Source organism: Choristoneura fumiferana, chromosome 21, assembly GCF_025370935.1.
Source record: "Choristoneura fumiferana chromosome 21, NRCan_CFum_1, whole genome shotgun sequence".
Taxonomy (NCBI): Eukaryota; Metazoa; Arthropoda; class Insecta; order Lepidoptera; family Tortricidae; genus Choristoneura; species Choristoneura fumiferana.
The window spans coordinates 3,732,538-3,746,125 of NC_133492.1; the positions used below are offsets into that span (position 1 = coordinate 3,732,538).

The 13,588-nt window shown below is 37.1% G+C and overlaps 1 protein-coding gene across 2 annotated transcripts in view; it reads left to right on the plus strand.

The window, feature by feature from the left end:
• LOC141439481 (neurotrimin-like) overlaps positions 1–13,588 on the plus strand; it is a 161,345-nt gene that overhangs the window by 51,718 nt on the left and 96,039 nt on the right. The window contains exon 2 of one of the 2 annotated variants that reach the window (XM_074103756.1): positions 255–344. The exons of the other annotated variant lie outside the window; for it this stretch is intronic. Coding sequence (XP_073959857.1) covers positions 272–344 — 73 coding nt within the window. The 5' untranslated portion in view covers positions 255–271. The remainder of the gene's footprint in view (positions 1–254; positions 345–13,588) is intronic. 2 annotated transcript variants of the gene reach the window in all.

The following is a 13,588-nucleotide window of genomic DNA, read 5'->3' on the forward strand; positions in this document are numbered from 1 at the left end:
AATTGGGTCCTTGTTCATGATATTGTAATTCAAATATCCACCCTATTTCCCCCGACGCAAAAAGAGGGGTGTTATAAGTTTGACCGCTATGTGTATTTGTCTGTCTGTGGCCCCGTAGCTCTTAAACGGGTGGACCGAATTAAATACAGTTTTTTATTTGAAAGCTGGTTTTCTAGCGATGGTTCTTAGACATGTGTCATCAAAATCGGTTCAGCCGTTTTTGAGACATTGAACTTTGTCTTTTTTCGTTACAGAGCGTTGACTGTCAAGTATGAAGACTTACAAGAAACTCTTCTGGACCTGTCTCCAAGGCTTCGTGCTACTGCCTACAATAGCTTTCAAAGGTAAGATAAAACTAAGGGGCTGTTTCACCACCCATTGATTAATTTTATTTGACGGATAAATACGAGTATGATGCCGTCTCCGTCTATTCGAACCACAGATATAGATTACACTAGATAACGCAAATGCATCTACTTCGCGTGTCCGAACCCCGACCAGACGTCGAGGTTGGCCCCATACAAAGACTGACTGCTAACTGACTAGTCATGTCTAGTGACTGACTCGAGCCCCACGGCGCGGGCGGGCGGCGTATTTGAATAGATTGCGCGGACATCGGGGAATTCACATCGCTAATTCGCTCTTGAGACGTCACAGTAGATATAAAAAAGTGACACGGTTGGTATGCATACATATTGAGGTGTTTGCGTTATCTAGTGTAATCTATATCTGTGATCCGAACAAACAAACAGAGACGGCATCAAATTTATCCGTCAGATGAATTTAATCAATGGGTGTTTTTGTTTGTTCTTGTTTTCTGTTTCTGTTTCCGCCACCTACTTTTGCTTGATATAACCATAAGTACTTATACCCAAATGGTTGTCTGGAAGAAATCACTTTTAAGCGATAAGACCGCCTATTGTCTACTCTGAATCTAAGTGTATATATTATAAGTTTTTTGTACTGATTTGTGGTGTGCAATAAAGAATATTTGTATTGTTCTCGGGTTTCTGATGTTCAATATGTATTTACCTATAAAAGTATGTTTATCCCATAGTACAAGCTTTGCTTAGTTTGGGACTGGGTCAATTGGTGTCAAGTGTCCCATGATATTTATTTTACTATTTTTTTTAGATATGAACTATCCGAATGGTGGTTATACTCTAACGTAAACTTACGTTTACCTTATTTGACTTTGATTTGTAGGCCTATAAAGTCTACAATGCCTTATCCACGAGCAAGTCCTACAAGCAAGGCGTAATATTGTTTCAAATACAGTATCCACAACGATAGTTTGGCTCACTGCCACTACGGAACCTCTCGGGCCTAAAGCTCCATTTGGACAGTAGTGTAAGAAATTTCGTAACACAGGGAATTATTTAACATAGGCGGTGCTTGGAGAAACCGCTTGAAGACACTTTGATCCCAAACTCCAAATAAAAAAAACCATAGCCATTCTAATATACACACAACTACAACTATCATTGTGTATACTATTTTTCGCCTCAGCGCCATGTAAGGATTGAAACTCAGATTGCGCCATAATGCTTTATTGTTAATCTCATCCGTCTCTTTCCTACACACTACGTTACTCATACAATAGATTAATCTTCCCATTCATTCATCGCTCAAGCTCACTGTGCATACCTCTCTGTCTTACATCAATTAAACTCACGCATTCTGTCTCTTTCGCACCCATAAGTTCCTATTAATTATCACCTTACTCATACGTATACAATTTACAAGGCTAAGGGCCTGTGTCACCCATTTATTAATGTGATGCCGTCTCTGTATGTTTTGTTTGAATAGACGGAGACGGCATTACATTTCTCCGTCAGTTAAAATTAGTCAATGAAAGAACGAAAGAAAGAAAACATTTAATTGTATTCGTGATAAACATGAGAACCATGGATAAAAATAAAACTAAAATACCGAATTGCAAAATTCCGAATATCATTACACCGATCAATAATAAATCCCGATAACGTAAGCTATTTAGGTTAGATTGGCATAAAACATTAGTAACTGCAATTCATTTTCGGCAATGTGACACAAGGTCGACGGAGCTCCGCTTCGCGGAGCTCCTGTTCCGCGCAGTAAAGGTGCTTCGCGCCTTGACGTAATTCTTACCTAAGCTAACCTGTGCAGGTCAATTTACCTAAATCACGAAATGTTATTGGCCCGAATTGATTGATAATATTTCGAGATTCAATATTCCGATTATTAAAACCACGAAATTTAGTTTGCCGAATGTCATATTTCCGATTTAACAATGTCATTTCGGAAAATTGGTAATTGGAATACTGTACTTCGGGCCAATAACATATCATCATGTGTTTTTCATTCTTCGGAGTTATAAGAATCGGATATTAAAAAAATCGATATTTTAAAATTCGGAACAATAAATTTCGTGTTTTTAAGTAATCGGAATTATACGAGTATATTAGACATATCATCATCTTAGGAATTGTGAAAATCGGAGTTTTGAAAATCGGAATTAGCAAATTCGGAATAAAATGTTTCGGAGTACCTATTTGGGTGTTCCCATTCTAATGACCTAATAGACGAACTTATTAGATTATTTAAGGCTACCATTCCCGTATCGTAGATCGCGCATAGTAAAGCCTCGGCCGTTGGTTTCAGTAAATATCACACCGTGACGGACTTAAAAGGTTTAGCAGGAGGTAACGATTTCCGACTACTAATTGCTTTTCGAGTGATAACCTCTTGATTGGGCAAGGTGGGCGTATAAATCGGGTGTTTTGAGGTCAAGTTGTGATGGTACGTTGGCTGGTGGTAGCATGAAAGCATAGAACTCATAATAAAAAAAAATACCTTTATTTCATATTTATAAGTAAGTAGATTTACAGTACCCGGGGCGTCCCTTTAGGCTAAAAAGCCTGTGTTAGGACGCTCTGCTCCTCCAACAAGTTTTAACACGTATTACTTATTGAGAGGAGGCCTGTGCCCAGCAGTGGGACGTATATAGGCTGGGATGGATGGATGGATGGATGGATTACTTATTGTCGATATTATAAGTAACAGATAATAAGAAAGAAAGTGTTTTGCGAGCTGGTTAAAAAGCTATATAATTTCCCAAATCAATCTCTAAAGTAAAACGGGGTTACTTTAAAATGCAGGGGCTACTTTGGGAAACAGGTTTTACGCGATGTCCTTAATTTTTTGGACCATCTGTGGCAGTGAAATACCTATCTTCATAAATTAGCTAACTTTTAACATCATTTACTCAATCGAGCTTTGAATATTTGCGTTTTTATAACCATTTTAAATCTATTAAAGTAGCCCCGAATTTTCCTAAAGTAACCCCGGTTTACGGAAGTGAAGTGAAGTGGAATGTGGGCAACAGCTAGTTTGTAATAAAATTAATGAAGATTTTTGTGACTGATGGCTACTTGGCGCTATCGTAATAATTTGTCAACTTTTACATTTGTGATTGGTTAAATATGTAACTAAATGAGCCAATCGCAAGCAAGATCGTAACATCAAACGGACTTCTCGATACTAACCTTCCTTTATTGCTCAAAATTGAGTTTTGTGCAACTTAAGTAAATAAAGCGTAAAATTTCGTTGCTGAGTGTCATAATTTAGGAGAATGTGCGAAAACACAAGACTTGTGCGTATTAATAGCAAGAGGGACAATGAAAGTGTTGTAATCGATTAATAAAGAGTAAAGGTAGGGGAACCAAATCCTTAGAAAAAATGTATGACCGGCACACCCGCAGTGCATGTCTTCCAGCTAAGATAAAGATGATGATACTTTTTTGAAATCTGTCTGAAGATGTGTAACAGATATAGTTAGACGTAACAGCGCCTTCACATTTCACTTTCATGTATAATACATATATATAATATACCTACTTTAAATTTAAAACAAAGTCCTCTGAGCGGAATATCCAAGAATCGTATTTGAAAGCTATTTTTCTAAAATCCTTACGTCCGTTACAATAAAACTCGCAGTTTGGACCTTACTTCCAGTATCATTAAGTCTAAATTGAAGCTATTTACGAAGTGGAGATAGTTCTTTTGGTAAATTACCAGTCGTTTATAGCGTCGGCAATTCCTTCTTTAATTGTTCATTTTGAATTCGCGTAGTCGTCGTAAAGTTTTCTGAGACATTGGCTTTTAGTTTGTAGTTTTAAGTCGCTGTTGCTTGTACGTTTTGTTGTTATTTTCTTACTGTACTTAGCTCTTTTTCTCTAAGTTTTTTTATCGAGAAAGTATTCCATTCCTTCTTAATATCTCTGTGCTTACACACCTTCAAAAAGTCGGTCTATCTTGGGAAAAGCTTAATCTTAAACCGTCGTGAAAACAGTTAGAAACTCTTCAAGAGTACTTACTGTCCATAGACCTTTTACACTTTTTTTGGTAGTTTTCGGGGCACAAAATATATTTTTTTCTCCTATGCTCGAAAATGTCCGCCTAACTGTCGCAAATAATATAGTAAGTGAAGCTCTTTCTTATTGAATGCCACAAATTAAAACGATAACGGTTTGTCTACGATAAGTCAAGCCAAACAGCCAAATATTCGTGAAGATCAAATTCCTTCTACCGTTTTTTTTTTATTCCTAGACTGAGATTTCATTTAGAAAGAAACGGCGTAGGTACTTAAAAATGTCTCAAGCAGTTTTACTCTTTATTTAATATTTCGAGTTCAAGCACAATTCAAATACTAAAAAAAGGTAACAAAAGTAAATTGCCAAATTAAGTAAAAAACGTGCAGTACCACTTTAAACTGTAATTTAGCTATAAAAAGCTTCATTGCACATAAATTTATATTTTTAATTGATATAATACAATTTTATTTTAAATTAAATTTGCAGGTGGTAGGACCTTGTGCAAGGTCCGCCCGGATTGCTACCACCATCTTGCTCGCTAATCCTGCCGTGAAGCAGCAGTGCTTGCACTGTTGTGTTTCGGCGTGGAGAGTAAGACAGCCGGTGAAATAACTGGCACTTGAGGTATCCCATCTTAGGCCTCTAGGTTGGCAATGCATCTGCAATACCCCTGGTGTTGCAGATGTTTATGGGCGGTGGTGATCTCTTACCATCAGGAGACCCACTTGCTCGTTTGCCATCGAGTCGAATAAAAAAATAAATAAATTATTATTTCAAATTAGGTGGCATTGTGACTCGTGTCCTGGGTACTTTAAAAAAAAACAAATAACGCGGGAAAGTACCTACAAGGGAAAAAGTTTTAAAACCATGCCCAATTTAATTGAATATTTTACCAATTTTGCTTTATTTCCTCGCATTATTGGAGAAAGGCACTATAATATGCCTCAGGGGAAAAAGCTACGGTTCGTCCGTCAAACTCTACTCATCCACGAATTGCTTTTTCCCGGCCTCGTTAGTAAGATTATCAGAAAATATTGGACATGTTTTTTGTTTCTTTTGTCAATCAAACACAAAATTACTAAGATGAAGCACGTCAAAGTTCGGAAGTGGGGACCGTGACGCAAATAATAGCAAATAATAGCTAAGAAGTGTCACACGGCGTGACGTTACGTGAATCTTTGACTGGCTATATCTTCATAATTAAAATAAAATTAGGCCAATCAACTATTTTACCGACACTTTGGGCGTCTCCTGCATTACCAAAATTGTCTCTGGCGTTACCAAAAAGTCGTACTACCAACAAGATATTTCACGGTTTAATAGGTTGAACTTACGTAGGTTGGCACGTATTCATGTAATCCATCTATTAAATTACAGAAAAAACATGTTTACTCACAAAAATCTACAATTGTTTGAAAAATGTCGCGGACAGATTAGTGTGGGTAAAAAAGTTGATTGACATGTATGTCCAATATTTTTTGATAATGTAACTGTACGAGCTAGTTAGCTACAATACAATACAATAACTCTTTATTACACACCAACACATAGCAAGCAGTACAGAAAACACATGTATATACATAGAGATTTTCGAAGGTAAGCAATAGGCGGCCTTATCGCTTCAGTCTTAAGACGCTAGCGTGTTTAAAACTCTGGCTTATTCGTCGAATTTTATGGCATAAAAAAAATCATGTAAGTTCTTCTATGAATCAAGCAAAATGTATAGGTACTAAGAATATAAACATGACTGCGGCAAAATTTGAACTTGCATCTCAATTTAAATTTTGCAGTTCAAAATTGTGATTCAATTTTGGCTTTAATTTGTAACCATTGTGCCCCCCCCTGTTTTATCAATAGAGGGCGTCGCGGCTGTCATGGCCGTCATAGGGGAGCTAGCATTCAGAATGTGCATTAATTTTCAAGCACCGACGCGCCTGTCTCCCCAAATTCATAATTGTACAGAAAGCTTTGTTTCTATATCGCTTTATCGCCCAAAATATCCCGTCACCCTCCATCTTTCAATTAGACCCACCCTACCGAACATTATAATAAAATTTTCCCCCTCGTCCGGGACAAAATTAAGAAAAAACAAATACTCATTAGACACTCGATCGTGTATTTTCAAGCCTTCGCTAATTAAAAAAAAAGTGAAAATCTTTATTTTTTCCGTGGACGAAATTAAAACAAAGTTTCACAGAGTGTTCCGCTTCTAATTTTGTTTTAAGAAGATTTTCTTAGATTAGAATGAATTGGGACAATGAACTTTTACTTTTGCAAATTGAGTTGGACAGGCGTTTTTGCGAAATGCCACCGGGTACTTTATTTAGTGCACAGGGAATTATGCCGTATCATAATATTTATCGGATTCTGTTCAGTTTATGTTAATCCAGTTGATAAATGCGGCAGACACCCGTTTTAAATTTTTAACAATAACTCTTCACTTTCACATCGTAAACTAGCTTTCTATCGCCATCTCGTAGGAAGATATTTTTTGGTATATTATTACTTAAACAAGAATACTTAAACTAGGACACTTAATAAATGGGTATAATTTTGAAAAACAGATCTTTTTACGCGTTAAACAAAATAGATCTCTTTAGTTTAAATGAAAATTAAATTTTAGAAAGGTATGAAGTTCTCACTCTCATCATCATAATCATTATCAGCCGGAAGACATCCTCTGTTAAACAAAGGTCTTGCTCTTAGAACGACAAGTCGCTCCTCCAGTTGCCTGTCAACGCTCACTAACTGTCATTGTGTTTCTTATTTACAAATGTCATTTTCCTGTAATAAATAATAATAGTTATTATTCAGTGAGCAGTGGAAGTATTGGGGGGAGGCCTTTGCTCAGCAGTGGGACAGAATAGGCTAACAAAAATAATAATAATATAATAAATAATAACCACTGAAAGAAATGAATGAATGAATCATGAATGGGTTACAGAGACACAAATTAGAAAAAAATATTTCAGGACGCATTAAAAAAAATGAGAGTGGATAAGATATTTCGGAAATATCCAATAAACCAATATAAAGTACACTTTTTTACCAGATATAAGCATTAAATATTTAACAGGACAACCTTAACCACTCCGTGAGGCCTAATCTTTCTAAAAATACTGTTACCTATAACATTCCAAAATCCATCAATTATCTCGGGTCAAATTTCATGCATCATATTTGTAGCTTGACATTTGACAGGTGACAGCTGACGTTCGAGACGTCACTTAGCACCTGTCAGGGTTTTAGACGGAACGATTAGATGGGACCGCTATATCCACCCTTATTGCAGGTAAAAAAATTATTGCTTTTATCAAGTACATTATTCATACTAGCCATATCAGCATATTAAGCCACTCCGTCCGCGTAAAATTTGGCTGTCGCTATATCGCGGGAACTATGCAATTTTCCGGAATAAAACTATCCTTTGGCCTTCCCCGGGACGAATCATATCTATATCAGTTCAGCGATTTAGACGTAATGGAGTAACAAAAAACAAACAGACTTACTAACTTTCGCATTTATAATATTAGTAGGACGTGGTAAATGATAGAGATAGCTGTTTATTTCAAGACTTGATGGACTTGGTTATGGACATATAGCTACATAAGATAAGATACAATGAATGTTTAGGTACTGTACATCACAATATTCGCATTCCTATGCTTTTCAATATTTTTTTACAACAAACAGTTACAGCTTTTTCATCACACTTGCTCGTAAACAGTGTCGTAACATGCAGGCTACATTGGTTGCAATCCCCCAAATAAAACCCTCGACCTTAATGTGCTTGTCATGAAACCCAAGGTCGGTAAATGAGTCATTGCGCGTACAAATTTTCTTGTCATGAAGCCCAAGGTCGGTAAATGAGTCATTGTCCGTACTGATGCGCGCGCTGCAGAAGAATCACCATGCACACGCACGTCAGGCGTATGCTGCGGCGGTGAAGGCGGCGCTGCCAAGAGCGCAGCCTAAGGTATCGCCAATGTTTGGAAGAATTATATTTTTTCTTTTACAAATATAACATTTTACTCGCAAATGTGATGAAAAACATTGTATGTCGCGGTACTAGAATTACGAACATCGACTCATTAAAACCGAAGCGAAGTCTTCGACTTCGGGCTTCTAATAGACTCTCGTTCGTAATTCCTTATTTATACCGCCCTTAAGACACAATGTACTATTATCTACTCTATGTAAAGCTAATACAACAACAATACTTACCCCATTTGGTGGGAAAGTCAAAAAAATATGCCCCCTTTACGGCACCTCTTAGAAATATAACAGACGGACTGACAGACGAACGAACTGATGTAAACGTGAGTGTCAGCAATGAGGTTTTGTTTGGACCCATCGGACACGGAAACCTAAAACGAACTTAATTGTGAGTATTTCATTGGTAACGGTGTTGTGGAGTATTTTTTTTTATTTAGTTATCTTCTGTGTGCGCTTCTGGGCAAAGGATTCTCACTTAGACTTCCAATTTCCCCTGGCTAGCTACTACGAAACCCGAAACTCGATGTTCGTATCGTACCATCCCTCTCGCTCTCGTATTAAATAGTATGAGTGTCAGAGGGACCGCACGACACGAACTTCGAGTTTCGTAGTAGCCCTGCTGTTGGCGTCTTGCGAGTCGCTTCCACGCGTCCAAGTTGTCCCGCCACCTTCGTCTCGTTCTAAATAAAGATACAATGTGTTAAATGTTTACTGGCGATAAAGACATAATCGGGACACTAAATCGGGTAGCGATTGAGGTTGATTTTTTCTCTTGTTCTCTGAACGAGTTTGGAAAAACCACACTGCATTTTTTGTGTTATAATTATAATATGTAATTTATTAGCTAATCCACACTGTTGAATTAGGATACATAAACCTGTAATGACAGTTGTGTGTATGTAATAAATAAATAAATAATTAAACATGTGTCATTTTTTTGTTTCTTATTGTTCTGGGGCCAAACACCCTGAGGTGGCAGTGGGCCGGCCATATCAGTCGAAGAACTGATAACCGCTGGGGCAAACGAGTTCTTGAGTGGAGACCGCGAATCGGCAAGCGTGGCGTAGGACGCCCTCAGACTAGGTGGAGCGATGATCTTCGCAGGTTAGCTGGTAAGAACTGGATGAGACTGGCCGAGGATCGTGCTCAGTGGCGTGCAACTGGAGAGGCCTATGTCCAGCAGTGGACTAAGATAGGCCGATGATGATGATGATGATGATGTTCTGGGGCCAAACACCCTGTATAAATTAGCAGCAGCCATACCAAAGGGGCTTTGGCTGTATGCCACTAACTTGTAACAGTGCTGTTATGTTTTGCCATATAACGGCAACTTAGCAGGGCACAGGCGGGCAATAATCAACCAGTGATCTGCGTCGTCTTTATAAACTTTAGTTTACTAATGGTAAACTTTAGTTGGTCTTAGTTAGGAGAAGGTTAAGTGCGAGTTCAATGAGGGCTAGAGGCGCTAGTGTAGCGTGAGGTCTCCGAAATGTCAAATCTCATAGTTTTTGGGTGAGCTACGCGGGTTCATATAATAAGAATAATTTTGTGAATATTTTGCATAACCTGAAATTAATTATGGTAATTATGCAGGGCAATGAATGTCTGTGTTATGAGACAGTTATGTCTTTCGAAAACTTTTGTCCTCCTTTTTTTTCCGAACAAAACGGGGTGGTTGCTCGATATTTTTATGGTACGGTTTTAAGATATATTAAATATGATTCGGCCGTAGTGGCCTAGTGGTTTGACCTATCGCCTCTCAAGCAGAGGGTCGTAGGTTCAAACACCGGCTCGCAGCCCTGAGTTTTTCGAAATTCATGTGCGGCATTACATTTGAAATTTACCACGAGCTTTGCGGTGAAGGAAAACATCGTGAGGAAACCTGTACAAACCTGCGAAGCAATTCAATGGTGCGTGTGAAGTTCCCAATGCCCGCGTGGGAACTATGGCCCAAGCCCTCTTGTTCTGAGAGGAGGCCTGTGCCCTGCAGTGGGACGTATATAGGCTGGAATGGAAATAAGATTTTAATCTAAAATTTTGTTTTTACGCCCCTAATAACAAACTTTGAAAGCCACACTTAAAAACCTCACGCAACAGTGGCGCCATCTAGTAAGACAAAAAACGATAGCCCTCATTGATGCAAAAAGAGGGGTGTTATAATATAAGTTAAACAATAATGTCTATCTGTCTGCTATAGGCGAGCGAAGCCGCGGGGCAAAGATAGTTTTAACCAAAGTAAGAGACAACAGCAGCTAAAGCTTATACTGCGGCTTAGGTTATATAATGGATTCATGATAGTAAATAACTGTTTATGCCATAGAACTAACAATAAGAAGAATAGACATTTTGCAAATGAAAAAAATAAAAATGAAAAGTTTTTATTGATGCAGAAACAGTGTAACATAAAGTACATTTTATCATGTGTATTTCGTCGTAGAATATATGTCGCGACGATTTCATATTTTCTACTATTGATGCACATGCGTTTAGAGTTCTGAACCACAGTTGGTAAAAACGGAACCCGTACGAGTAATAAGATCACTTTATTGTCAGTCCGTTCGTCTGTCAAAAGCCTTTTACTCAGGTGCGTGTGGAAATATCAAAGTAAAATTAATACCATGACGCTTTTTGAGTACCTAAACTTTTTATAAAAAATTAAATCAAAAATAAAATCATTTATTCAGTAAATAGGCCGCAATGGGCACTTTTACACGTCATTTTTTAAAACTACCAGCGCTTTCGGAAAGACCATCATTGCCAAGAAGAATGCGCCGCAAGAAACTTGGCAGAAAGTCATTTTTTCAACATAAAATAATTACAAATAATATACTTAAAAACTACAGTATACAATGAAATAAAAACTAACCAACGGTATCAATGCTAATTCAGAGGCCCTATTGCCTAACGCGTTGGCGTTAGCGAACACATTCACCATCTCTTTCTACCCCCATCTTATGCCATCTGATAGAAAGAAGTAGTAAAAACGATTGTGATTCCAAGAAAATATGGCCTGTGCTTTGATCAAACGTTTTGCAACTTGTGGCATCGAAATAATAACCGTGGGATGGTAATGAAGCAACCAGCACCTAGCCGTTAAAACGATTGTGTGACATTTCTATTCTTACTATGAGTACTGTGGTTCATACAGAGTTGTAGTTATATAGATATCGGAAACAATGTGAGCCCCGGGCATGAGAGTAATGAATACCCTTCAGATCTAGCAAATAATTTAAGCAGGATAAATTTGATATTATTGTTAACGTGAAGCAGGGATGGTGATGATATAATTTTGTTGTCTTGAATGATCTTGAGTGATTTTCATTACAAGGAAAGTTTATATGACCTTTTGTATATTATAAACTCAGCATTAAATACCATCTCAAATAGAAAAGAATAATTTGAAATTTAAAAAACTAGACTGTCGTTCAGATCTATTGTCAAGAAGACATTAATATCTAAGGCGTATTATAAAGTTAATGATTATATCATGGACAGGGATATTTGGAAATAATTCCGATCCGCATTAGCGATCCCTTCAAATAGCGAACCTACTGTGTTAAAAATAAAGTTGTGTTAAATACTTGTGATATATAGATATCATTTAATAATATTGTAGTTGTAAATCTATTTAAAAAATATACCTCATTGAGTATCTTGCCGGATTCTTATATATATATATATATATATATATATATAATACATAGTATATCGACGTGATTTTTGTATATCCAGGATAAAAAGTAGCCTATGTCACTCTCGGGCCCATAAACTATCTCTATGCCAAAAATCATGTCGATCCGTCGCTCCGTTACGGCGTAAGAAGACGGACAAACATACAAACACACTTTCGCATTATTTTGTGTGTTTGTCCGGTCTTCTTACGCCGTAACGGAGCGACGGATCGACATAATTTCAATTATAGTTTATGGGCCCGAGAGTGACATAGGCTACTTTTCATCCCGGAAAAATGCACAGTTCCCGAGGATACAGCGCGCGATAACCGTATACCACGCGGCGGAGCCGTGGGCAAAAGCTAGTAGGTACATAATAATAAGCAATAAATACTTACGCGGAATAAAGCGGGTTTAATAGACGACAAAAATCATGACTTGCTCAAGAATAGCCGGTAAATGTTGCGTAAATATACATTTCTTACAATTAGTAAATAGTTTTGAAGCAGGCGAAAAAACAAGTTTAGGCTAGAACTCTGCCAAGTAACTTAAAATTTAACGGCCGAGACCAATTCCTCAGAATTTTTGAGCCGGTCGCGATTTTAAATGGATCCTGACTGTAGAACTTTAGTTACTTAACATGTTTGATCTTTCTTTTTGTTTTTTAAAGTATTTTTAAGGCAATCCAAATTTACGAGAGGTTCAAATTCCATGGAACCCAGTGAACATAATCATAACAGTTACAGTCATGGTGGCCTAATAACGAAACAAATGAAATCCGTAAACAGCTTCGAGAAACTTCGAATTGTCGGAGCGGGGAAACGGTCGGTTCATTTAGCGAAATGAGCAACAGAATTTAGTTATTAATTTTATCACAGAGCGCGGAATCATCACCAGCTTTCTAGATACGGCAATGAAGACAACACGGAATAGGAAATATGTGAGCATATTTTCTTATTTATTTAAATATATCGAGGGTATTCTGGAAAAACAGAATAAGTGCAAAATTTTTAAAAAATAGTTACATTGGCATACTCATTTTTTTCTGCTTTATTTATCTAGCAAAACCGTATAAGTAAATAAATATTGTGCACTTATCCGGTTCTGCCAGAATACCCTCGATATCTTTATTGTTTGACAAACAGAGTTGTGTAAGATTTTTTTTAATATCTTAAAAAATAAATAAATATCATGGGGCACTTGACACCATTGACCTAGTCCCAAACTAAGCAAAGCTTGTACTATGGGCACTAGGAAACGGATAAACATACTTATCTAGATAAATACAAACTTAAATACATATTAAACATCCAAGACCCGAGAACAAACATTCATATTATTCATACAAATATCTAATATATATATACATAAACATGTCACACAATTACTATTAGAAAGTACTTACGTACTAAATTTAATATTTATAGAAAGATAATGGTATACAAACTAAATTCGCTCATATTGTCTTTCTTAATTTTCAACAGTATTGATTATTTTGAAAGTTTGTATTCTAAACATATTCCCTATTGTGCTTGTGCTGTGCTACTGAACCATAACCCCAGTTAA